General features: G+C 43.8%; 2 protein-coding genes and 1 non-coding gene across 3 annotated transcripts; all 3 read left to right on the top strand.

Annotated features, from left to right (window-relative positions):
- Window positions 1–4,221: 4,221 nt before the first annotated feature.
- LOC147421388 (U6 spliceosomal RNA) lies at window positions 4,222–4,322 on the top strand. The gene has a single exon (XR_015186904.1). It is a non-coding gene; the product is annotated as a U6 spliceosomal RNA (small nuclear RNA).
- A 2,270-nt stretch (window positions 4,323–6,592) lies between these two features.
- On the top strand, window positions 6,593–8,125 carry LOC147421387 (uncharacterized). Its single transcript, XM_086502420.1, has 3 exons — window positions 6,593–7,463; window positions 7,537–7,657; window positions 7,751–8,125. The coding sequence occupies exons 1-3, from the start codon at window positions 7,315–7,317 to the stop codon at window positions 8,123–8,125; spliced, it is 645 nt and encodes a 214-aa protein (XP_086358546.1). The 5' UTR covers window positions 6,593–7,314.
- Window positions 8,126–8,538: 413 nt separating this feature from the next.
- On the top strand, window positions 8,539–26,368 carry LOC147421386 (uncharacterized). The gene is made up of 4 exons (XM_086503437.1): window positions 8,539–8,672; window positions 24,884–25,833; window positions 25,927–26,027; window positions 26,129–26,368. Exons 2-3 carry the CDS (start codon window positions 24,886–24,888, stop codon window positions 25,996–25,998), a joined length of 1,020 nt encoding a protein of 339 aa, XP_086359563.1. The 5' UTR covers window positions 8,539–8,672; window positions 24,884–24,885; the 3' UTR covers window positions 25,999–26,027; window positions 26,129–26,368.
- The last annotated feature ends 951 nt before the right edge of the window (window positions 26,369–27,319 follow it).

Genomic DNA, 27,319 nt, shown 5'->3' with positions numbered 1-27,319 from the left:
TCTCTCTCTCTCTCTCTCTCTCTCTCTCTCTCTCTCTCTCTCTCTCGTAATATGTTATCAAATGATAAGTGTTCATTAGGTTTAGTTAGTTTATATAAGGTGCTCAAGTAGGGGGTACCAACTGAGATAAATTGAAAAAAATGATGTATTAGTGTGGAAAGAAAAGGGGAAGGGCTTATTGTAAGCGAGAAGGAAGGCGGGGGTAGGCCAGATGGCCCCTCTTTCTATTTTCATCTCTCTCTCTCTCTCTCTCTCTCTCTCTCTTAATATGTTATCAAATGATAAGTGTTCATTAGGTTTAGTTAGTTTATATAAGGTGCTCAAGTAAGACACAAACACCATATATGCTCCTACTTCTTGAGTCGGGATCTCTTCCAATTGAGGTTATGGGCATGGAAAGGGTTGTGGAGTACATGATAAAGATGCGTCAAAACCCCTCACATCGACTTCCTACAATTGCATGGGAAGCAAGAAAAAAAGTTCAAAAGACACATAAAAGCAAGATCTTGAGCACGGGATGGATGCAAGACATAAAGAAGTGGTTTGGGAGATGGGATGCATTACACTTGCTACATGATGCTTCAATTGACTCTCAAGTGAATGAAGCTTTTCTACAACGCCAATGTATTACAGCTTGGGAGAAATCTGCTGGGTCACGCTTCATACATTACACCACCTATATTGCCCCCAACTACAAAACCATGTTCTTTGCTGAGAGAGGAAACCGTACTCACACTTACATGCTTGAGCCTATTCCCTTGTCCGCGATACGCACTATCGCAGCAATTCGGCTTAGCTCCCATTTCCTTCGATGCGAGATAGGGCGTTGGGGCAATGGAGAAGAGTCAAATCGATTGTGCACATTATGCTCACTGCAAGTTCGAGAGTCTAAGTACCACACACTACTAGAGTGCTCAGCTTTTGATCACATCCGAACTTGCTTCTCTCACATTTTCAGCCATAACTTAGACCTACACACTTTCCTCTCCCAACCAAAGTGTGGGATCTCCATTGCGACTCTCATCACTACAATTTTGGAGCATCGAGAGTCACTCATCGGCCATACACATACTACATCACATGTAACTTTGGTCCCATAGGTCATATTTGACCTCCGAGGACGATAATAAAATCTATCTATCTATCTATCTATCTCTCTCTCTCTCTCTCTCTCTCTCTCTCTCTCTCTCTCTCTCTCTCTCTCTCTCTCTCTCTCTCTCTCTCTCTCTCGTACAAACATAATATCATCTCTGTCGTGGGGAGGGAGCAGCCCGTGTCTCCCTGCGTCTAGCCTCTGTTTGGTTGCAAGGCATGGAGAGTGCAAGGTAGCCTGAATTGTGCGCAACCTCTCCTCTCTCTCTCTCTCTCTCTCTCTCTCTCTCTCTCTCTCCCTCTCTCTCAGAAAGACTTCTCTCTCATATCTCTCTCTCTCTCTCTCTCTCTCTCTCTCTCTCAGCTCTGTCTCTCTCTCTCACTCTCTCTCTCCTCTCTCTCTCTCTCTCTCTCTCTCTCTCTCTCTCAGCCTCTCAGAGCTCTCTCTCTCTCTCTCACTCTCTCTCTCCTCTCTCTCTCTCTCTCTCTCTCAGAACTCACTCTCTCTCTCTCTCTCTCTCTCTCAGCCTCAACTCTGAGAGAGAGAGAGAGAGAGAGAGAGAGAGAGAGAGAGAGAGAGAGAGAGAGAGAGAGAGAGAGAGAGAGAGAGAGAGAGAGAGAGAGAGAGAGAGAGAGAGAGAGAGAGAGAACTCTGAGAGCTTCGAGAGAGAGTTCTGAGAGGGAGGAGTTCTGAGCTTCAAGAGAGAGTTCTGAGAGGGAGGAGTTCTGAGAGAGAGAGAGAGAGAGAGAGAGAGAGAGAGAGAGAGAGAGAGAGAGAGAGATGAGAGCTTCGAGAGAGAGTTCTGAGAGGGAGGAGTTCTGAGCTTCGAGAGAGAGTTCTGAGAGAGAGAGAGAGAGAGAGAGAGAGAGAGAGAGAAGAGAGAGAGAGAGAGAGAGAGAGAGAGAGAGAGAGAGAGAGAGAGAGTTCTGAGAGGAGAGAGAGAGAGAGAGAGAGAGAGAGAGAGAGAGAGAGAGAGAGAGAGAGAGAGAGAGAGAGAGAGAGAGAGAGGCTGCGCACAATTCAGGCTACCCTGCACTCTCCATGCCCTGCAACCAAACAGAGGCTAGGCGCAGGGAGACACAGGCTGCTCCCTCCCCGCGAAAGAGATGATATTACGTTTGTACGAGAGAGAGAGAGAGAGAGAGAGAGAGAGAGAGAGAGAGAGAGAGAGAGAGAGAGAGAGAGAGAGAGAGAGAGAGGTCTTTTGTGGGTAGAGGTGGAGGCGAAGGTGGTGCAAGTCAGCAAGGTGCAAGCATAGGGGATTGCATTTGGAGAGAGGTCTTTACTTCGTGCGCATGCCATCTATTCTCTGCTTGCGCAGGAGGCCAGCAAGGTGCAAGCATAGGCGACTTCATTTGGAGAGAGGTCTTCACTCGCATCGGAAGAGAGGGGGAGGTGCTTTTTTCAGTAGAGCGTGGAGTCCGCGGAGGTGGGGAGAATGGAGCGCGGGGGGGACGGCGCCATCATTGCCCCATGCAACATCATTCTTAATAAAAAAGGAGGGGAGGCACAGGCCCACCATGTGAAACATCTCCAAGAGAGCGCCGCCCAAATCCATCAACATGAGCCAGCGTGCCAAGAGGATTGCCGTAGGCACGCCAGCTCCGCTACCACATGCAATGGTGCGTGCACCCAGGCGAGTTGGGGGTAGAGCTCACCATTACTGAAGCTCTTCCTCCTCTTCACAACCCAATGAATGGCCCCAATCCACTATATATAGAGTGTCAAAATCCGTCCCATCCCCCATCGCATGTGGGTTTATTCCTCCTGCCACGTGGAGATCGTGCTTCCTTGCACCCCCCCCCTTGGGGCTTTGAAAAAACCATCAACCCACCAAACTACTCCCTTTTTCTCATCGCCACTTTAAACCTATCCCTTTCCCTACACAGTGATCCGATGAGCGTGCCAAGAGAACCATGTAAAAACTCATGTCCCAAGCTTCGGCTCCCAATACTTGCTACACATCCCAACTTTGCTGAATGCTTGAACGGAGAGCTCCAAAATGGGAAAAAAACTCTAGATTACCCTTTGCCGCTACGACCCTCCAACTTTAGCAGGCTATAACTTCGTGCCTGGGATCGGAGTCGCCACTTCCAGCAAGCTTCATACACTACAAAGCACCTCTGCCAACCTTGGAAAGCTCAAAAAAATACCCGATGGCACGCTTCCAAAGGCGACCCATCAAACCTTCATTAGCTTATATCTTGGTTATCTAGACTCCAATTATCGATCTAAAAAGATTGACACACTCCATAATTCAAGCACTTCAACCCTATTACTTCACATCCACTTCATGGCCTTGCCGCACATGTCCATCTTGGCGGGGATCTACAAACCACCTCAACCTTCAAACTCGTGTATCTTGCACTCCATGGCTCCATTTGAGGAGTCATTTCAACCAGATGGGAGAGCATTTTGAAAACCACAATTTACCACAAAACTCTAGCCCTTTGTACCCCTTGAGTAACCCACCTGTCTAGCCCCAAGTAGCGCCTTCTTGTCCTCAAACACCACTCTAAGCATACACCCGCAAATCTCCTTGCCTACACTTGCTCTATCATCCAAGCATGCGCTTGTAGGCCCACATACTCCTGTCTATGCCACCTTCTACTATCGACACACTTTAGGTACACCAACATCATCAACAAACTTAACAGCACTAATTACAAAGTATGAAAGATTAGGACGGAGCTTTATCTCGAAAAATTTCAACTTTGGGAAGTCACGTCAAGAGAAAAGGTGCAGCCTAACAAACACAAGATAAGGGCATCTACTAGCAGAGTTGATGCCTATGTTCGGTAAACCGAATACGCTAGTGCAAAAAGAGTTAATTATTCATTGCACAAATATCGATAGGATCAAATGGTTATAACCCTCCCTATTCCTCAAGCTATTTGGAAATTATTCAAGAAGACCCATTAGCGTACTCGCTTTGTTTACCAATTTTCCCTGTGTGTGTGTGTGTGTGTGTGTGTGTGAGAGAGAGAGAGAGAGAGAGAGAGAGAGAGAGAGAGAGAGTGAGGGAGAGAGAGAGAGAGAGAGAGAGAGAGAGAGAGAGAGAGAGAGAGAATGACAATGTTTGTACAAAGCAGTAGGGTTGGATTAGATTAACATGATAAGACATGTGTATAAGAGTGCCTTATGTACAAAATTGGAATGGTACAGAGAAGATTAGCATGGCCCCTGCGCAAGGATGATACGAACAAATCGAGAAATGGTTCCAATTTTTGCAATGAGGGGCCTCGCGGAAAAGCTATGCAAGTGGGTCCAAAGGAAATGGAAGATAGGGTTTCATAGGACGATTTGTTCCTAGGAAGTAAAGCGGTGAAAAACCAAGCGATGTTGGTGTGTACTCAAACTATTAGATTCTACTATTTTCAACACGTGTGGAAGGTCAGGAACCATCGAATTGTTGAGAAGGACATCGCTTCAACAAGCTTCAAGGAGATTATCCTCGAATGCTAGGAATTAATCATTACCATGGAGAAAAAGAAGAGTGGGGTCAAGCTGTGCAAGGTGTCTGTTCCATTTGGTGTGAGTAGTCTGGCTTTGGATTACATCCTCGGGGTGCTTGTTAGCGCTCTGCTATATCGCATGATCCCTCAAGGCTCGTTCCAAGCTTGAGGCTGATATGTATATATATGGTTAATTAATACAATTTATCTACTCACGATTGTGTGTTTGGCTTTTTTTTTAATTAGAAAAAAAGAGTGCGTTATGTACATGATGTGGAATATGCAAGTGTTGTTTATGGCCTAGGGAGGTGTATCCACCTATAAGACTTACGAGTACTGCCGGTCGCCTTCGGCGGCCTCTCTCTCTCTCTCTTCCGCTCCCCTTCATCTCACTTGGCGTTTAGCCTTCATCTTGCAGAGAGAGACACGTGTAAAAGGTTATGTACTCCGCCATACTATGTTAGTAGATGTGTAGCTTGTAGAAAGGCCTCTATCTCTTGTAACCAAACGAGCATGAAAATAAGGTAATAGCGACTCTATCTCCTTTCTGAGTGATTGGTTATGATGTATTGATATTGACCAAACGACGACCTTTATATTATACCTAGTGCTTGCTCTACCCTGTCTACCTCTTGAATCATCTTGGGAGATTCCCTCTTTATTATTGTAACCCTTAGCTTTCCTTTGGTGTATTAATCAGAATTTTCGCTGGTCAAATAAGCATTCTATTAAAAAAATACAAAGATTTCGTGCTTGGACTTCATATTGCCTAAGGTTTTGACATTTTGTTTTTCCAATTGGATGTCTGCCATTTCTTGGAATCTTCAAAGATACCCCTCGCAAGAACCGTTAGCACGATCTAGCTAAAAGATTGATTTCACTATAGAGGTGTGAGTGGAACTCACAAGGTGAGCCATACAGCCTCAGACTCGATAGAGGTAAACAACTCTAGCGCATGGGTGGCTCCCATTTCAGCCGTGGTCTATGCTTTCGTGGCTTGATTTAAGCACGCCATATCATGTAATTTTATTATCCACCTTATCTATCTTTCATTTCCTAAACTCACCCTTCACTTATGCACTTAGTAGGGGATTCAATTAATTTAAATGAAATGGAGACTCGAATCAAAGGCGATGCTGTTATTTTTAGTGACAAGTCCCGCCCGTCGCTAGTTATGAAGTTGCGTTCGTGCTGCCAAAAGCCGAGTTCGCGCCGGTAGAAGGTGAGTTCGCATGGGTTAGGTTGGCTACTTGCATGCGGTGATGCTTTTAATCCAGCGCGTGGCAGTCGCTAGCGGCAGGCACCCAGAGTCCCGCCAGGGGTCGCACTATTGCGCAGCAGGACGTCAACGTGTGACAGTCGCTAGCGGCAGGCAGCCAGAGTCGTGGCAGGCAGGCAGGCAATAGCGGCAGAGGTCGCACTGTTGCGCAACAGGACTTAAGGTGGGTGTGGCAGTTGATAGCGGCAGGAGGTAGAGTATGTGTTTCGCCCAGTTCTGTTTCGCTCGTGTTCACACAGTAGGTGATTATTTACCTGCACACACACAGGGTGATTGAATTTATGTAAATTCAATTAGTAGAGTATCGTCGCAAGTAGGGGATTCAAGCAGGTAGGTGATTCAGTTATGTTTCGCCTGTGGTCACACAGTAGGTGATTATTTACCTGCACACACACAGGGTGATTGAATTTATGTAAAGGAAATTAGTAGGGGATTCGATTAATTTAAATGAAATTGAGAGTGGAATCAAAGGTATCGTCGCAAGCAGGTAGGCAGTCTTCGTGTACAGTAGGTTTTCAAATTAAACGTTACTGTATTTGCCTGCAGTCACATCAAGGACAATTGGAGGTGTTTCACGTAGAGTTACACGAAAACGAAAGACGGCACGTGATTCAAACAACGGACAGAAATTAGTTGCGGCATCGAGAAAGTGGTATGAAAGGTATAATTTCATGAAGTAGTAAAATCTCATGCTTGGTTTAATTTGTGAAGCGTGGTTTGGTTCGTTTGGTTTGTGTTCATGAGGGTCCAATGTTGTAGGTTACCATGGTGAGGATGAAGAAAGCTGCACGTTCGGTTGGCGCTAGTGGAGATGCATCTCCCTCTTTGGTCCGTAGGGGTAGACCTAGGAAGACCGAGGGGGAGCTCCTCGCAGCTGAGAGTAGGCTTCCGAAGAGGCTTTTCAAGCTAAGTATCACTATCTCTGTTGGGGGGGCGGACGTAGACACTGGCTTGCTTCCTTTGTTGAAATAATTCCTAGAGAAAGAGACTATTGCTGGAATGTGTTCCATCGAGCATGGCGGAACGGTATTCCACTTGCACTTCCGAATGGTCGTGCATATTATGTCCACATCTATTATAGCGGTCAACAAAAAGGTGAAAGCATACTTGGGATGGGATAGAGAATCGCCTGAAGGGGCCACTGTTCTTTGCGGGGCACTAAAGCAAAAGAACATGCATACATTTCAAGGAATGATTGGTTACTGCTTAAAAGATGTAGGTAAAGATCATTTTGAGAATGTTGGCCACAACATATCTCCTGATGATATTAATAAAGAGATTGAGCTTTACACACTTCATGGGGCAGACGACCTGAAAAATAAAGTATGCTTGACAAACACTAATGTGTTTGATAGGGCTTTCATGTATTGGAAATATAGCTTGAATCACCCATTTGGTCATGACTTCCTCGGTACTTTGCACCGCATAATTAAGAGCGGTAAGTACTATTCGTCGTCCAGTTGGTTACACCTTACCAAGGGCGTGGAATGGAGCAACGTAAAATTGCTGCTGTATGGAAGTGCATGGCATTTCCGAGTACAGTGACGTACAATGACATACTCGACATTTTTGTACTCCAGGGTGCCACTCACCCACGTCTGGATTGGTTCCTGAACAGATGGCAAAACATTGAAAGGTATTCCATTAACTGCTATTATTTGGTGACGGCCTAATTATTTGGTGCTATTATTTCTGTTTGTGAACCACAGGGAGCAAGGGGAGAATACGGCAACGAAGGAAGTGGTAAACATATCTGATAGCGACGACGACGACGTTGACACTGTCATTGGAAGTGACTTCATTCCCCTACTGAAGAGAAGTAAAACTGACGTTATTGCATGCTAGGTATGTTGCTAGAACTTTCTTCTGCTGCATTTGCTTTGTTTGTCGATGGCTTCTTATTTTATATGCTGGCTCTCGTAGGTGCGCGACATGGAGTCAACAGAGCCTACTGTGGAAGATGAGGGAACGCAAACGGATCATAGTGAACATGATAATTTAGACGACGTATTATTCCAAAGACTAGAGGAAGTACCTATGCAGATCTGGCGACAGCTCTGTGGTGCCAATGCAGACGACAATGACACTCTCCGTGCTTGCATAGTCAATTGCACACAGAGTGTCAAAGACATGCTGCAAGATGTGCAACTTAATGCTACTGATGTCCAGGTTGCAGAAATGCAACAACAAATAAACGCTTTGTCGAGGGAAATAGCTTCTTTCAAGTCACAACTGAATAGGTTGAATGCAATAGCTGTCAGTCTAGGAAACATAGCATCTAGAAATTTCCATTTGTAACACCTGGAATAGATTTTATAGCAATGGGACATTCGTAATTACAATTTTTATCTATATTCTCAAACTTATTGACACAAGAAGGTATTGTAATTGTTGTGGTTATGAATTTTAAACAAAAATGCAGTGTTCATGTCGTTTTGTTTCGAGAAATTAAAATCGCCTCGTGAATCGTTCGTATGGGTTGTTTTCTACTTTTTCTTAAAAATTAATGCAATTTTCTATGGTTTGCTGCTTGGATTAATGATGAGAATCTTTGAAGATTTGAATTTCTTTTACACGGAGCGAGTAGGGAGTAGTAAAATTAATATGTTTTGAGTTTATTTTTTATTTTTTCGAGATTGGGGAGACCTAATTGTGGATTTTGCCAAAAAAAAACCCTAGAAAATAAGTATTACTAAAGACCGCATGAAGATTTTGCAAAGTGAGGACGGCGAGGGATCTGTTGCATTCTAGGAGTTCGTGGAGCCTGCGAGTGAAGCGGAGCAGGATCTCAAAGGCTGGCTGCGGCATTGGGTGGGGCTCTGCTGTCAATAGCGCCATGTGCAAGGTCAGTCTGAAGTTGCCCTGTTGGGTGAGATGTTGGGGGGGGGGGGGGGGACCATGTCTGCTTCTTGATCATCTTACCCTCCTTTGATTTTTGGCCTTGGGAGATTTCTTCCTCCCAACCCTCTCTGGAGGGATATCGGAGACCGGTTCTTAGCGTTCCTTCCTGGCGCTGCATGTCGGCAATAGTAGTAGCGGTGGCAGAGCTGCTCTGGTCGGTGGCATCGACGTGAAGGGCCTATGGTGTTCTTGGTTCCGATTCCTTCTGTGTTCCCATGTGATGGTGCAACGATTCGTTCGAAAAGCGGCCCGTTTGTGTCGCTTCGATTCTCCATTGCTTGGTTCTGTTGTGACTAGATCTGCTTCCTTTTTGGCAAATAGTCTTTCTTTGTCCTTGGTTTGTTGGCTCCTCGATGGAGGTGTGGTTCTCGGTGGCAAAAAAAACTGCACCGTTGGCTTCCTTTGTGGTGGAGGCTTCCAGATGGGTTTAATGGTGGAGCTCACGACTCTCCCTGTTTGCAGTTGTAAGCTTTTCTCTTTATGGTAGGGTGGCTCCCTCAGCAGCCGATGTACTGTCTTCTCAATGGATGTGGTTGATATTTCTCTTGGTCCCTGTGGATACCCTGGCCCAATTTTGGAGAAGGGTCTTCTTGTAAATTTTTTGGCTTGCTTACTATGGTGAGTTTTGCAATAAAAAACAAGCCCCAAAATAGGGTCCATTTGCAAGCGAATCTCAAAAGATCCTTGGTGGATTTGACAGAGGAAAAGGTGGGAGTAGAGAGAGATGAAGAAAGAGATTTTTTAAATAAAGGGAGCAAGGAGAGAAAGGGTGCCCAACCATCGCGTCAACAGAGGTGGATTTCAGAGGGGGCGAAGGACAGCGGGCGGAGGTGCAGAGCATATCGCCGACAGAGGTGGGATTTGGAGGAGGCCAAGGACAACGGGGGATGTGCAGGAGATGGTCCCCCCCTCTCTCTCTCTCTCTCTCTCTCTCTCTCTCAATCTATTCGTCGCTATTGCACATCTACTACAGGGGCACCAACTGCGGCCCGTCTCTATCTCTCTCTACTACCCTTTGGGGCATAGACGGCAGAGCCTTCGCATAAAAAGAGAGATTGAAGAAGGCATGCCCGGGGCTGCAGATCTGCAAGGGTAGTAGAGCCGCGCGCGCGCTCTCTCTTTCTCCCTGGCCATGAGGGACACCCTCCCCACTAATGTATCTAGGGAAGAATGCAGACCTACGGAGTGCAGAGACTCTGTCTTTCTCTCTCTTTCTCTCTCTCTCTCCCTGACGTATGTAGGGAAGAAGGCATACTCTGCAGAAGGCATACTTGCAGAGTATGCGGCTTCAAACTAGCGAGCGAGGGGAATGGATTGTGCAACTAGGGGGGAAACATGTCATGCAGTGTGCGAGGTCAATCGTAGTGTCGAGCTAAAGAGGCGCATGGTGCTTAGGTACATCCGACCATCTGGTTGGTGATGGCTATGGTGCAAACAAGGGCAGCAAAGAAAATCTAAGAAAATTCTATCTAATTAAAATAAAGTAGAGCCAAGTATGTCTACACGTTTGTGGACATTGCAAAAGTGACGAATCCAGAGGAGATACCGTTTTCGGCATGAGGTCGCGTTTTCCCTCCTTCCAGAATGTTGTTGTGCGATTGCCAGGAACCGCCCACGGGAGGGTGTGTGTCTCTAGAAACCTCTTTTAGAGGCGATGGGTGGCGATGGGTTTATAAGAGTGGCGCATGACTGTGGGTCTCTCTCTCTCTCTCTCTCTCTCTCTCTCCGAGTTGTGAGCTTGGAGGATGGTGCTCTCTCTCTCTCTCTCTCTCTCTCTCTCTCTCTCTTAAGTAACAAAATATGCGACGCAAGGCATATGAGGAAAAGAATAAGAAAAACAAGGAGATCTCTCATAAAGAAAATGTGTCCAAAGGAGGAGGTAAGTCCCTCAAGAAAATAGGGATGTGTGACCTATGAGACCGAGTTACAATTGAAAATATGCTTTTGGAATTGTAATGGATACCCAGGGAATGACGGGGTTGGCATTGACGAACTAACAAGCAAAGCCGATGTTGTACTTCTTGTTAAAACTTGGGAGCATGATACACAAAGGATTAACGGCTTGGAGAATTACAATGTACATTCATTGATGTGGTCAAAGAATCTTAAGCAACGAAGAAGACAAGGAGGGATAGCATGTATGGTTAAAAAAGGATTGGAAGATTTTGTATCAATTGTGAAAGATGACAAGTACAAACGTTATGTATGGCTTAAAATTATGACACCAAAAAGAGCATCCATTTTTGTGGCCGGTTGTTACATTCCTCATCATGATTCTTGCTTTTATGCTTTGTAACATTTAATGGCCTAATAACTTATGTGTCGCGGAAATTAGCATGAACATAGTGGGAATTTCATTAGAATAGATTCCTAATGAGAATTACAAGAGTGCTTGGGTGGAGAGAGCAACAAAAAGCATAACACTTAGTTAGATAGCATCGACAATACTTTCAAAAGAGAGAGAAATTAAGCTATTGACAACAATTGAGGACCGGATTTGCATGGATCCGGTCCCCCCTTCAAAAGGCTTTGTATTATGGTTTCTCCTATCAATAGAGACATTGTACAATACAATTCTTTGTGTTCCTTCAAGACTAGCTAGTGCAATGAAGTTGGAAGCTTCATACACCAAGCAAAACACTTAATCAAACACAACTTGAATTATCCCCGTTCTCAGACCCAAGACCTCACACACCTTCGAAGATGGTGAGAGCTAGCAGGATATGAGAGTAGATTGAGAGGAAAAAGAAGTATCTTACGAAAAAGATGTACATCTCCTCACATAATCACTCATATTAACATAGCTTAGCTTAGTAATTAGCTTGGTAGAGGAGATGAGCATGCATTGAAGCTTGGCTCTTGGTTGGATTTGCATCCACATGCCAAGAGAGTGTTGATGTAGGCTTCTATCTCACCAACTTGGAGTAGGTGATGAGCTCTCCATTAAAGCTTGGGAGGAGATAGAGTATTCTTCCTTCACACATGGTCAAGTGTGAGTGTGTGTGTGCCAATGCCAAGCAAAAATCAGCCCCCTCTCTCTCTTGGGCGAGCCCTAGTTGCTAATTAGGTCTGGCTTTTGCCTCATTGGACCTCCACAGGTCAAGCCAATAGGTATTAAGCAGCATAAGTGATAGCCTTCTGACATGTGTCCCCCTTTCCCCTTTTGTGAGAGCTTTAGGTAATTAAATAATTAAACTAAACTCTCATTGGACCCCTTTGTCTCCTGGCCAATAGAAATCAGGCAAGCCATGGGGCTTCTGAATGCTCATTGGACCCTTTGGGAGACTGCCCAATAGTCTTCTAGGAGACTTAATTGTCATTGGTTTCTTTTATTAAATGTTTTTAAATTAATTAAACTACATTTACTCTAGCTTAATTCTCATTGGTCCACTTCAAGGGTCTTCCAATAGGAATTGGGCACACCTTGTGGGCATCTGGCCTAGGGAGCTGACATGTGTCCCTCATTCCCTTTGTGTAAAGGGAGCCTGTGTGTGTGTGTGTGTGGCTTTCTCTCTCATCCCCTACCTTTGGGGCTCGCCCCCTCCCATGTAGGGATGTGCAAAGACTTTTAGGGCACACACAAAGCATCCAATTTTCCCTAGGGTTGACCTTTGGACACAACCTTTGAATTTTGGAACCTTAGCATTTTGGAAGTCTTAATGGGCTGAACCTTAGGTCTTTTTAGCCCATTGTTGCACATGGCTCTTTTGCAGATGGCCCCCCCTTTGGATCCCTATTTTCCCTCCTTTGGATCCCTACTGTGGCCGGTCTGCTAGCTTAACCAATATTCTAGCTTTTTCTCCCTTGGCACTTCCCCACATTAAATGATCAGTTTAATATGAGAAAATCATTTAGGAGAATTAGATATTGATTATTATGACATTACCTCTCTCTTGAAATCATAGTCGTCCTCGACTATGGTGTAGAGAAGATAAAGCATATTCATGAGTCCTTTTCTTAGCGGGTAGAGGATCCCTATGTTACCCTACGACATCATTCCATAATGGATGACTAGTCCATTTGGCGCTTGAGAGCCTGAGGCTGCCGTAAGCATGTCTGCACATTAGTCCTATCAGTCTTCCATAGTAGAGTGACAAGCTCTACTTGGTGTTTGGGAGACGTCGTCTCCGCAAACATGATCTAAGCATGCATACTACTTCATTTTTGTGCACAAATAAAGAAAAAGACAGTCTTATAAGACAAAAATTTTGTTCATTTTTAACATTTTGTACATTTGCTTACTCTTGGGAAGCATTGTAAGCATTGACAAGGTTTAGGTTATCCTTTAATTGTATTCCTTGCATCCATCTAGCATCTTCGAAAGGATAATTCTTTAACTTAATAAGATATCGTCTGTCTTCATGTCGGAGAATGGACTCGGGCTGCAGCACCTCCTCTTGGTCCTCGATCTCCGGTGGGTCTTCAATAGGTGGTTCTTGAGGTGGCTCTCCTTTGTAAGGCTTTAATAGGCTCACATGAAAAGCATTGTGTATGAGCCAATGATTGGGCAACTTAAGTTGATAGACCATCTCATTGATTGGCCTAAGAATCTGGAAGGGACCATAGTACCTTTTTGCTAGTTTAGCATAGTACTTTTGGTGGCCCGTAGGATTCTTACCCGTCGTGTGCCTTAATAGAGCCTTGGGGAACTTTAACAAGACCCAATCGTTCTCTTTAAAGGCTTGGGCTCTTCTGTGCTTGTCAGCAGCAGCCTTTTGCCTTTGCTGTGAGATAGAGATAGCATCCTTAATCTTTTGGAAAGATTCTTGCAGGTCTCGGCTATACTCATCTGCAGCGAAGATCTTCCCATGTACCTTAAGTAGCAAGGGACTTTTTGATCTTCCCTCAATTACCTCGAAAGGTGCTTTTCCTGTGGAAGTATGCACAGTGTTATTGTAAGCATACTCTACTAAGGGTAAGTACTTCTCCCATTGGGATCTTTGATCAACTTCCGCTACATAGGCTTTTAGTAGATCGAGAGTGGTTAGGTTAGCTATTTCACTTTGGCCATCAGTTTGTGGATGATAGGTTGAAGAGAAGTTTAACCTTGTTCCTAAATTCTCAAAGAGACCCTTCCAGAAATTACTGGTCATTCTAGGATCTCTATCCGACTCTATGGACATTGGCAAGCCATGGTACTTAAAAATTTGTGAAATGAAGAGGGTTGCCATTTGATGGGCTTTGATAGTCTTTTTGACAGGTATAAAATGAGCTTGTTTACTGAACCTGTCTACTATCGTCCATATCCCTGTATTCCCATGGATAGACTTAGGCAATCCAAAGATAAAATCCATGGATATGCTCTCCCAAGGTGAATTAGGGATTGGCAAGGGTTGAAGCAATCTAAGTTGCTTCCCTCTATCAAATTTTGTCTTTTGACATACCACACATTTGGAAACATATTCTTGTATATTCACTTTCATGGTAGGCCAATAGAAATATGTTTCAATTCCCTTTAAGGTAGACTGAATCCCTCTATGCCCCGCATATGGGGGAGCATGAGATTCATACATTACTTTCTCACGTAGTGAGTTAGTAACGCATAGTCTATTGCCATAGAGAAGATAACCATCTTGTAAAGTAAATGGTTCTTCTTTCTTCCCTAATGCAAGGGCTGAAATCACATCTCTAAAATCGGGATCAATAGCATACTCATCTATCATTGAAGATAGATCATTATGAGTTGCTATGGAAACCGCATTCACTCTCGGTCGTCTTGAGAGTGCATCGGCTACTTGATTATGCTTGCCAGCAATGTGAGCAATATGAAAATGAAATTGCGAAAGGAAATTTGCCCACCTCATTTGTTTGTCGGAGAGCTTGGTCTGCGTCATGAAGTACTTAAGACTTTGGTGATCCGTTCGCAGAATGAAAGGAGTCCCCAATAAATAGTGCTTCCATGAGTCTAAGGCATGTAGAACTGCAAGGAGTTCTTTTTCGTATATGCCTAGAGCTTGCTCAACAGGGTCGAGCCTTCGACTCTCATAGGCTATGGCGTGCCCTTCTTGGAGCAAAACAGCCCCAAGGCAATCACCACAAGCATCACATTGGACCTCAAATGGTTTTGAGAGATCCGGTAGTGTAAGCACAGGTTGAGAGATAAGCTTTTCTTTAAGCTTTTCGAAAGCATTGTTCTCCTTAGCAGACCATGTATACCTAACACTTTTCTTTGTTAGGTCATGTAATGGTCCCGCAATTTGTGAGAACTTTTCTATGAAGCGTCTATAGTATGCACACATACCTATAAAGCTTCTTAGTTCATGAAGATTCCTTGGTTTAGGCCATTCTTTTATTACCTCTAACTTGGATGGATCCATTTGGATGCCATCTTGAGAGATAATGTGACCTAAATACTGAATCTCTTGCAAGAAAAATTCACTTTTCTTTCGATTAACATAAAGTTTATTCTCTAGTAAAACTTGAAATATTACTTGGAGGTGTTGCTTGTGTTCCTCCAATGAATTAGAGTAGATGATAATATCATCAAAGAACACTCCAGTGAAGGTTCGATGAGGCCTGAACAGCTTCTCCATCAAGCGGTTGAATGTGGCTGGTGCATTGGTCAAGCCAAAAGGCATGACAATGTATTCATAAAGACCAAATGTAGTACGAAATGCGGTCTTTACAATGTCTTGATCAACTATCCTTATTTGATGATAGCCACTTTTTAGGTCAATCCTACTGAAGTAGGTCGATCCTTGTAGCTTATCAAATAGGTCTTCTACCCGTGGAACGGGAAACCTATTCTTGATAGTGATCCTATTTAGTGCTCTATAGTCAACACACATACGAGATGTGCCGTCTTTCTTTTGCACTAATAGCACAGGTGAGCAAAATGGAGATGAGCTAGGTCTAACCATGCCCTTCTCAACTAACTCATGCACTTGCCGCATAATCTCCTCTTGTTGAGCTTGAGAAACTCTATAAGGAGGTTTGTTAGGCGGTGAACTTCCTGGAAGAAGTTCAATTGCATGGTCATCATTACCTCGTTTAGGAGGTAGCTCACAAGGGATGTCGTCAATAAAAACATCTTGAAACCCCTTGAGAAAATTGGATAACTCTAATTCCTTTTGGTTGCTTTTATTTTCTTTTGCTAAAGCATTAGGTTCATTTTGAGAATCTTTAACAAAAATCATGTACACGGAAATAGAGCTCTTTATTGACTTGTTGAAAGCTGGTGTATGTACAATGGGGATGGTGTTACCCATCTCCTTAGCATCTATATACATGTCTTTTTCCCTGAACTTAAAGGAGATTCTCCTTTCAGGAAATTTAACATCGGCAGCCAGGCGGTCAAACCATGGTGCCCCTAGGATTACATCCTCATGCTTGAGAGGAGAGATAAAGAAGTTCTCTTTGTCCACATAGCCTTGGACATGAAGCCTCAATCTTCTGATTAAGGGAGTGACTAAAGCTTCTTGCCCCTTGAAGGCACTGTCTACGGGTAGGATATCTCCCATCTCGTAGGATTGTATGCCTAGCTTGGTGGCTAACTCCATAGATATGAAATTGTGAGTAGAACCAGGGTCAAAGAGAATAAAAGCATCATGTTCTCTTACCTTTCCCCAAGCATGGCATAGAGGAGATCCTTTGTGGTGAGTTTGGTGAATCTCCTCCTCTTGGATTTCAACCAAAGAAGCTCTAGGAGGATCTTGGCGGTTGTTCTTTTGGGGACAAGCGCGGTACGCATGCCCTTGTTCGCCGCACTTGAAACACCGGTTATCCTTACGATAACGCTCAAGCTCTTCAGGAGAGAGTTTATTCTTTCCTTTGTAAACTCACTTCTCTTTAGCTTTGTTGGAATTGCCTTTAGGAGACTTTTGGACATTGTCCTTCCCCTTAGGCTCATTGGAACCCTTGTTTTCCGGGGGCTTATTATTTCTTTTACCCCCCGTTTGGAAATTGATTCGAGAGGCCACCATAGTATGGTGTATTACCGCCGATATGGTACGTGGCCTTTGGGAGTTGACATACTCCGCCATTTCTTCGGTTAAGCCCGCACAAAATTGTTGCTTTTGCTCTCCAAAATCCAACTTTTTGAAGACAGTGGCCTTGAGTTGTAGGTCCCAAAACTTGTCTACATATTTGTGGATGGATTCATTGGGAGAGAGTTTTAAGCTTCGCCATTCGGTGAGTACTTTGTCTTTGGCATCGGTGGCCAAAAACTGCTTCATAATGGAAGCTCTTAAAGCCTTCCATGTTCGTGGAGCTTCACCGTTGGCTCGTAGGCTAGACCACCATTGTCTGGCAGACTTTTGAAAGTCCATAGCTACATGGCGTAGCTTAGAGGACTCCGTGAAGCCCTCATCTCCAAACGCCGCATTGAATTGTTGGATAAAGGCCAAGACTTTGTCCGTAGCACCGAAGGTGCCATCATAGGTAAGGAAAGAGATGCTCTTCCCTCCCTCTTTGAATTTCTTCAGCTTGGACGACCTCTTCCATGCGGCATAGGATTTCCTATGGCCTCTTCTTTTTTATAGTTCAAAAGTTGCACCATCACTTTCTTCAGAAGGTGAAGAATTTGAAGAAGGTGGAGAAGAGGGTGACCTCTTTCTCGTCTTTTTCTTGTCTTGATCTTTGTCGTCTTCACCATAGCTTTCATAAGAGGAAGAGGATGAAGAAGATGGAGAAGAGGGTGTCCTCTTTCTCGCCTTTTTCTTCTCTTGCTTTTTATCATCCCTCTTTGAATTGTGGTGAGGAGAAGAATACGATGGTCTTTTCCGCTTTGGTGGTGATGGAGAGCGTTTAGCCCGCCGTCTTCGTGGAGCCATCTCCGTCGAGGTGGCGGGAGACTCGCTTCTTTCTCGTTCCTTCGGTGGAGGCTCTTGAGTTCTCCTTTGGGAAGGAGATGCATCATCAAGAAGTAAATTCTTGAGTCCTTCATATGTATTCTCTTCTTCTTTCCGAATCGGAGAGAGACCTCTTTTGGTAGTCTCACAAGGAGGCTTCCTAGGTGTTGTCTCGTCATGGTGATGAGCTTGGAGAATCCCGTGAACACGGAGCTGCCGTTGCACTTCACTTTGGAGAGATGGATTTCCCATGGCTTGTTGAAGCCTAGAAACAAGATAGTTAACAAGCATTGAAGCATCATTAGTAGCTTGCTCATGAGCAAAATCAAAGTTATCAACATTAATTTCACTCTCTTTACTATTGTCAGTCATTCTAACAACTTTTAGGTGTAAACTTTTTAGGTATACTTTGGCACTTCAAGCCCTAGTTGCTACTCCTCTTTACCCCTTTAGAAAAAGCACTCAAGCTACTGTACCCGCGGCTCGAATACCATTAATTGCAAGGAATAGAAGAGAGGGTCTTTCGACACTAAAACAACACCGGCTCCTGTCAAGCTTCTAATAGCTCAATAGTGGTTAAGCCGTAGGCAAGCCCCGTAGGACTCCACTATTAAGACCATAGCTCTCGACGGTGATGCCCCGTTAACTGCACAAAGACAGGCGCACTGCAAGGCTGAAAAATCCCTATTCTACTTACTCACAGGCAATTAATAATACCAACCATTTGTAGCTAGCTTGAGGACCTCCCTTCTTGAGCAAGAAAAGAGAAACCTTGTGCTCTGATACCAATGTAACATTTAATGGCCTAATAACTTATGTGTAGCGGAAATTAGCATGAACATAGTGGGCATTTCATTAGAATAGATTTCTAATGAGAATTACAAGAGTGCTTGGGTGGAGAGAGCGACAAAAAGCATAACACCTAGTTAGATAGCATCGACAATACTTTCAAAAGAGAGAGAAATTAAGCTATTGACAACAATTGAGGACCGGATTTGCATGGAGCCGATCCCCCCTCCAAAAGGCTTTGTATTATGGTTTCTCCCATCAAGAGAGACATTGTACAATACAATTCTTTGTGTTCCTTCAAGACTAGCTAGTGCAATGAAGATGGAAGCTTCATACACCAAGCAAAACACTTAATCAAACACAACTTGAATTATCCCCGTTCTCAGACCCAAGACCTCACACACCTTCGAAGATGGTGAGAGCTAGCAGGGTATGAGAGTAGATTGAGAGGAAGAAGGAGTATCTTACGAGAAAGATGTACATCTCCTCACATAATCACTCATATTAGCATAGCTTAGCTTAGTAATTAGCTTGGTAGAGGAGATGAGCATGCATTGAAGCTTGGCTCTTGGTTGGATTTGCATCCACATGCCAAGAGAGTGTTGATGTAGGCTTCTATCTCACCAGCTTGGAGTAGGTGATGAGCTCTCCATTAAAGCTTGGGAAGAGATAGAGTATTCTTCCTTCACACATGGTCAAGTGTGAGTGTGTGTGTGCCAATGCCAAGCAAAAATCAGCCCCCTCTCTCTCTTGGGCGAGCCCTAGCTGCTAATTAGGTCTGGCTTTTGCCTCATTGGACCTCCCCAAGTCAAGCCAATAGGTATTAAGCAGCATAAGTGATAGCCTTCTGACATGTGTCTCCCTTTCCCCTTTTGTGAGAGCTTTAGGTAATTAAATAATTAAACTAAACTCTCATTGGACCCCTTTGTCTCCTGGCCAATAGAAATCAGGCAAGCCATGGGGCTTCTGAATGCTCATTGGACCCTTTGGGAGACTGCCCAATAGTCTTCTAGGAGACTTAATTGTCATTGGTTTCTTTTATTAAATGTTTTTAAATTAATTAAACTACATTTACTCTAGCTTAATTCTCATTGGTCCACTTCAAGGGTCTTCCAATAGGAATTGGGCACACCTTGTGGGCATCTGGCCTAGGGAGCTGACATGTGTCCCTCATTCCCTTTGTGTAAAGGGAGCTTGTGTGTGTGTGTGTGTGTGGATTTCTCTCTCATCCCCTACCTTTGGGGCTCGCCCCCTCCCATGTAGGGATGTGCAAAGACTTTTAGGGCACACACAAAGCATCCAATTTTCCCTAGGGTTGACCTTTGGACACAACCTTTGAATTTTGGAACCTTAGCATTTTGGAAGTCTTAATGGGCTGAACCTTAGGGTCTTTTTAGCCCATTGTTGCACATGGCTCTTTTGCAGATGGCCCCCCCTTTGGATCCCTATTTTCCCTCCTTTGGATCCCTACTGTGGCCGGTCTGCTAGCTTAACCAATATTCTAGATTTTTCTCCCTTGGCACTTCCCCACATTAAATGATCAGTTTAATATGAGAAAATCATTTAGGAGAATTAGATATTGATTATTATGACATGCTTGCATGGATAGAGATTATCCATTTTTTGATTTAGAAGAGGACATTGCTTATTTGAAGGTGAAGGTGATGTTATTGTATTTGGGGATATGAATGCTCGCACAAAAACATTGCAACATGATACTCAACAATTTGATATGCCATACATTTCAAAGGAGTTGGAGGAAGTTCACTTGTATGATCGTTCTTCAATGGATGAGAAAGAGACGGATCACTATGGAAAGTTACTTTTACACATGTGTAATAGCACGGGTATGCTCATTGCCAATGGTGTATCTTTCTGGAGTGGAACCAATGGATTTACATGTAGGAGACATAATGGGGATAGTGCGATTGACTATATCACTATAAGAGGCTATTCATATTAGCGACGCTCACACAGCGACGCAAAAAAAAATAATTTCCCGGCGTCGCTATGAGCGTCGCAAATGTACAAGTAAATTTGCGACGCTCATAGCGACGCCGGCTGGGCTAAAAAAAAAAACAGAGAGCGCCCAAAAACTCAGATATCAGATCTGAGTTTTTCGGCGCCCTCAAGCAAGGAGCAGGTAACGCTCTCCCTCTCTCTCTCTTTCTCTCTTTCTTCTCCACACACACACACACACACACACACACACACACACACACACGAGGAGAGGAAGGAGAGCCAGGTATGCTCCTTCCCTCTCCTCACTCTCATGTTCCCTTCCCCTCTTTCTCTCTCCCTCTCTCTCTCTCTCACACACACACACACACACATACACATAGTGTTTTTGAGAGAGAGAGAGAGAGAGAGAGAGAGAGAGAGTACAAACATAAACAAAAACGCACACACACATACATAAACAAAGAATGCACACACACATTGAGAGAGGAAAAGAGAGAGAGAGAGCATGCATAAACAAAAAACGCACACATTGAGAGAGGAAAAGAGAGAGAGAACATGCATAAACAAAAAACGCACACATTGAGAGAGGAAAAGAGAGAGAAAACATGCATAAACAAAAAAACGCACACACATTGAGAGAGAAAGAGAGAGAAACTAATTTAACGTCGTAGGAAACTAATTAAAATTAAAAGACCTAAAGATCTAGCCGACGAGGAGTTCAACTCAAGACCTATTATTCAAGAGGGAAATGGCATAACCAATCTATCATACTTGGCATGGGTGATAGAAAGGTTATACCATTTATCTCTTTTTATTGGCACACACATCCACACACACGCACACACACAAGAAGAAGAGAGTTATAACGTCGTAGGAAACTATCTTAAAAGACGTTAAAGATTAGGTTAGATGTAGACTTACGTTAAATTAGATTTAGATTTATTTAAGTTAAATTAGATTAGATTTAGGTTTATTTTTAGTTAGATTTACGTTTATTTACGCTAGATTTAGATTTACGTTATATTAGATTAGATTTAGGTCTCCATAGACTACGATGCCTGCATGAAGCGGGTGAAGAAAGCCCTCAATGGAATATAGGGTATTGCTGCCTTCACTCATGGTGGGCTCCGTCGATCCAAAAGTACTGGTGAAATGTCTTCAGAAGATAGGGAAGAAGGTGGATCTTCAGGGCGGCAAGAGTCACTACATCCCCGACAATGACCATCTAGACAACCTCTAGTCATTCAACAGCAACTTCAAAGTTAGTAACAAGAGCAAGAACGGTCCAAAGGGCCAATTGCTGTCGTCAGATGTGGATGGAGATGAGGCAGCGTCACCGCCGAAAGTTAACTCTCACATCTTTAGTGATGAGAATGCCAACTCTTGCCGAGTTATGTGAAAAATTATGTGTTAAATCAGCTTTAAGGTTCTTATAATCCCTGTTAGTTTAGTTCTTTGTTTTTAATATAACATAATTTACGTTAGATTTAGATTTATGTTATATTAGATTAGACTTAGGTTTATTTAGGTTTACCCCCACACACACACACACACACACACACACAAGAAGAAGAGAGTTTTAACGTCGTAGGAAACTATCCCAAAAGACGTTAAAGATTAGGTTAGATGTAGACTTACGTTAAATTAGATTTAGGTTTATTTTTAGTTAGATTTACGTTTATTTACGTTAGATCGAGTCCACGCAAGAATTACTTACGGTTTAGGGTTTAGAGTTAGACGAACAATGAAAAGATCTAATGTGAAAAGATGTTAAGATGCTGTGAAGTGCTACAGCTAGAGAAGAGGCAAAGGGGTTTTGTTTACTACATGCAATATCATGTAGACGTGGGTCTGTAGATTTCTTGTACCCACAAACATAGATATTGACCAATAAAGACGAGATTATAACCCGGTGGTTCTGATCTCCGTGCACCTCTAGACCGAGGTGTGCAGGGATTGGACATGACTAGAGAATGTGAGGTAGAGAGAGAGAGAGAGAGAGAGAGAGAGAGAGAGAGAGAGAGAGAGAGAGAGATAAGACGAAGAATGCCAATAGAATATTAAATTTGTTGTCCAGGTTATAAGACCGTCCAACTGAAACACCTATCTCTCAACGAGGGTCTTATGTCCTTGTAATCAATGCAAGCATGCTGTGCGACGGACAAGACGTGTTTCTTTGTAGCACGTTCGTGAATTTGGCGAGTTCGATCCATCTATTATAGATCGAGTTGTTGCCAATTATAACTCGTCGGACTCTGACGCTGGCCAACAAGCAGCAATCTTGCAACCCAATAGACGTGTTCGTAGGCGCTTTGGTCAAGCAGCATATGTGAGGCCACAAGATGTAGCCTCTGACAGCTCGGGGGATGATCATGCAGAGCACATTCCCAACGAGGCAATGTTTGAGCCCATGATTGATGAAATGATCGAGACGATCATGGATTCAGAAAGGCTTATCTATGATGATATGAAAAGTGAAGCCGATACACCATTGTATAATGGAGCACGCGACGGCTTTTTGAGAAGAGAGCCACCAAGGATGTCTGCACAAGCATGGTTAGAGCAGAAGGAGATGTGCGATGACGGATTGCCTCCAGGGATGAAGAGACTATCTCTATGATACGAGTTACCATACTGGCCCCGACTCATGATCAATCACTTGCTCGATCCAATGCACATATTCAAGAATGTGGGTAATCTACTATGGGACCATCTGACCGGCAAGAAAGATACTTTGGGAGCCAGAGTTGACCTTAGAAATGTGGATCATATGGAGCAATATTGGCCGCAAACAGCGTCTGATGGATCGATAAAACTCCCTAAAGCACCATTGATTTTCACAGGAGTCCAAGAACGTAAGGTAAAAGAGACCATTCGATCTTTGCGGACCCCCACTAGCGTAATGCACTCGCTCCGAACGTGTTTTACTAAAGAAGGAAAGCTTACCGGTTTGAAGTCACACGATTGGCATAAAATGTGTCAGGTACGTTCATAGTGGACTTTAATATCATTGCATAAAATGTGGACTTTAATATCATTGCATAAAATGTGGACTTTAATATCATTATGGAGGGTAGCATGGCAGAAGGTTGGTTGGTATCAGAGTCCCTAGTGTACATTGGAGAGTGGCTAGACGGATTTGATAAAGCCCGGGACACACTATGGCGAACCATAGATGATGAGCGCATATCTGGGATTGTCATGTGCAATCTCGGTGTTGAGAAGAAGATGACGGAAGATCTAGAGGCTAAAATCAACCGATTTTGCATGCTTCACAATCCAGTGATGCAAAAGTGGATTTCACAATATGAGGATGCAAAGCAAGAGCGACAAAGAGCACGAATCGAGTGGAGACGGGGAAGACGACCACCGATGCACTATCCGACGGGTCTGGAGAGTCTACCAACATTCATGAGCTTAAGATGGTTGCACAACCAATTGAAAAGCGCACAACAATGCGGTGACGAAGTGATTGAGGAAGAGTGGGAGTACTCTCGGGGTTGCGCGACCAAGGTAAGTTTGCAATGTACGACTAGCTAGTGACTTTATTTCTAAACGTTTGAACGGCCACTCATAATCTTTGTTCGTTGTAGTATAAGTCATACACAGCAGCATGGTTAAAGGTCGACATTTTAGGGTGGAACGGATCGACAAAAAGCGTTTTACTCAAGATTGTGGAATCATGGCAAAATTTGAACAGTCTAGTCGACGACGTTCCTCTGATGCAGATCCTGTGGTGGCAGAACTCACTTACTTCGGCACGCTACAAGAGATTTTAAGGATCGATTACAGAGGATTTTTTGTCGACTTGATCGACATGCAATGGTTCAAAATAATCATGGAGGGTCGCAACGCTACTGTGCGTAGAGGAGAGTCTGGTTTTCTTGAGGTGGATTCTACTAAGAAATGGACTGACCTAAGAGACACTTTCGTACTACCCGAGCATTGTGAACAAGTAAGTATGTAAATAGTTAACATCCCCCTTTTACAAGTTATGTGCTTGAAAGCTCTCATGTAAGTTATGTGGCTCTGGTAGGTAATATTTCATCCTACAAAGTCTACATCAAACTGGTGGTACGTCATAGAGGTAGCCCCTCGTAGTGTAAGGACGTATGAAGGCTACCATGTGCCAATCACAACGGCATCAATGGAGGAGATAAGAGAAGATGCTTAATCAGAAGCCGCTGCGGTGGTGCCAGACGAGCATCAAGATACTACTACTCTATATGGGGTGCATGCAAAGGAGCTACAAAATGAAACAGAGGATATGTGTTTAAACGGAGAGCTCTATATAGATATAGGAAGTTATGATGAGTTATGCGAGGATGAGAGAGAGATCTCTTAAAGCCACAAATATTGTATTTGAACAATCTTGCTCCGTGTTGTAAAAGATCTGGCTCTCTAAGTACCTTCCATGGTGTATAACGCTCTTTTCTACTCGCGCTCACATCTTTTGATTGAAAATTATGAGTTTTCGACTTGCCTCTTCTATCACTCAATTCATTGCGTCATTGTATTTATATGCGTCATTACGTCATTGTATTTAATGGTCTTTGCGTCATTATCTACTCTATTCATTCAATATCAAGTTTAAATATTCGTGTGTTTAATGCAGGTATGGATGATGAGGAGTTTCTTTCTTCTTTGTCACCGCAGCAGAGACAGTGGTACGTGGAGCGTCATCGCTCTGGCGCATCATCGCGCGTTCCTACTGCATCCGCATCTCCCTCTCTTTCGGAGCATTCGGCGCGCTCCGAAGCTTCGGTGTCGACGAGACACCGGCGCTCTAGTGGTGGTGGTGGCGGTTGTTGTGGGGATTCCGCCGCCGATGCCTCCACACCGCCTCGTGTTCGACGAGGCTCTTTATCCTCCCCTTCTTTGTCCGCCCCCACACTAGCCACAACATCGCCATCTACGCCAGGTTTTGCACGGCTAACTGTTTCTAGCAGCTACACACCTCTACCTACTCCGCCAGGAGCCACCCCGCTCGACACTCCTCGCTTCGGGGCCCAGACGCCGGTGGAGACACCTGACGTCCGTACCCCCATCGACACGCCGCTAGAGACCCCTGCCGGGACACCCAGGTTCGCGTGTCACCGGCCAGAGGGCTTACCTTACTCCGTCGACTTCAGCGGCGGCATCATCATGGATGATGACGGCAAGAAGGTGATCTCGCGCATGCGTGGTCTTTGCTCTCAGCTGTTTAGACACTACATACTAAACAAATGGAGTCAAGTACCAAGTGATTTAAAAGCCAGAGTCATCAGCATACTTCATGATGAGTTTTCCGTTCCAACACGGGATCAGCGCTTCAATGAAGACCTGATGAAGATTCGAATGCGCGAATACTGCAAACACAAGCGTTCCGAAGTGCAAAAAGCAATCAAGCATGGGTGGAACAGGCTAGATTGGCTGGCCAAAGAAGATTGGAAGAATGCGAAGAAAGCAGCGCGCGAGAATCCCGACAAGTGGAAGCAAGAAAATGATGCAACCAGAGCGCGAGTAGAGGCAGGGAGCTTACACCACTTGGGGAGCGGTGGATGGGCATCATTTGAGGCCGATTTTGTAAGTGTTTTCGCATTGCTCTTTATGTTCGATAGTTTAGGGTTTATGAGTTTTTTAATTCTAACATAATGAAATCTTTGTATGTTTTGACAGTGGTCGATGAGAGGACGTGATCCCACACCGTACGAGCGCGAGTACGCAGGCAGGAAGGGCTTAAACGCCTGATGGACATTCTCAGTTCTCGCGGCGGCATGGTTAGTATTAGGGTTTACTCTTTTCTATTTTTTGTATTGTTTTATAAATGTCGTTATATGTTTATACTTATTGAAAGCTGTCTTATTGTCTTTTTTTGCAGAATCTGACAGATACGCCGCTTGGACGCAATGAGACGTCTGACTAGACGACGTAAGTTTAGCCGTAGCTAGATAGCATTAGTTTAGGGTTTCTCATAGCTTATGTATCATGAGACGGATTTTATACGTCTTTTTGAACCATGTATATTATTACATTTGTCACCGCAGTTCATTTTGCCAATCAATTCTTTATGCCTATGATGTTGTACAATTGTCATTATTATATTTTCCAATCAATTCATTTTGCCTATGATGTGTACAATTGTCAATTTTACGCTTGTCAATTTTGCAAACAATGCGTCTTGTGGGTGATTATTTTGGGTCTATTATCTACCCTTGCACTTTTTTTAAAAAGTGAACAAGTACAATATGGTTGATGGGTGGCAGGGCATTCAATGCCCTGTCACCAAAAAAAATTTCTCTCGGGCGTCGCTATAACCGTCGCTATTTATGGCTCTGGAGCGTCGCTATAGACTTCTGTGTAAACGTCGCTATGACCGTCGCTATTTATGGCTCTGGAGCGTCGCTGTAAACTTCTGTGTAAACGTAGCGACGCTTTTAGCAACGCCGGGGGTTATAAAAACCCAGTGTATTTCCATCGCTAACAGCGTCACAAGAGCACACAACCTCTTGTAGTGTATGCTACTCTTTGAAGCCATCATGCATCGCATTAAGAGTTTTATGTTTGGCCAATGGACCCCAAAATCCGACCATCGCACCTTATGTATTGACCTATCATGTGGAGAAGCAACTAAGCATGATAATCTTAGCTAAAGGAAAGAGAAATTATCACTATGTATGGATTTCAAACGGGCACCAATGTACATTGAAATGGTTGAGCAAAATTTATGGATGAAGAAGCTTCAATATGATGCACCATTGGAAACTAAATGGAAAACTTTCAAGAAAGTTATTTGTTCTTGTGCCGAAGAATACTTTGCTACAAAGCATCTCCATGGTATCAACAAAGATAGATCACGCAAAAGGTGATTTGATAAAGAATGTCAAGATGTTCGAAAGTCCTTGATAAAGCTTGATGCAATTATGGAGAAAGACAACTATCAAAGTCATTTGCATACATACAAGGCATCGATTCAAAAGAAGAGAAGAAGATGGAAAGTAAAGTAACAACTTTTTCAAGTCCAAGAAAAGGCACATGCATGTGGAAGATTTTGGAGAAACACTTAGGGCAA

Source organism: Adiantum capillus-veneris, chromosome 27, assembly GCF_014529385.1.
Source record: "Adiantum capillus-veneris isolate H3 chromosome 27, ASM1452938v2, whole genome shotgun sequence".
NCBI lineage: Eukaryota > Viridiplantae > Streptophyta > Polypodiopsida > Polypodiales > Pteridaceae > Adiantum > Adiantum capillus-veneris.
The sequence above is the reverse complement of the archived record's forward strand: the minus strand, read 5'-3'. Positions and strand labels throughout refer to the sequence as shown.

Bases quoted from the DNA above. Each gene is read 5' to 3' on its own strand.
- LOC147421386 (XM_086503437.1), top strand. From the start codon at position 24,886: ATGGATGATGAGGAGTTTCTTTCTTCTTTGTCACCGCAGCAGAGACAG. The intron at 25,834-25,926 runs GTAAGTGTTTTC...ATGTTTTGACAG, and splicing joins CATCATTTGAGGCCGATTTT to TGGTCGATGAGAGGACGTGA.
- LOC147421387 (XM_086502420.1), top strand. From the start codon at position 7,315: ATGGAGCAACGTAAAATTGCTGCTGTATGGAAGTGCATGGCATTTCCG. The intron at 7,464-7,536 runs GTATTCCATTAA...TGTGAACCACAG, and splicing joins AGATGGCAAAACATTGAAAG to GGAGCAAGGGGAGAATACGG. The intron at 7,658-7,750 runs GTTATTGCATGC...TGGCTCTCGTAG, and splicing joins TGAAGAGAAGTAAAACTGAC to GTGCGCGACATGGAGTCAAC.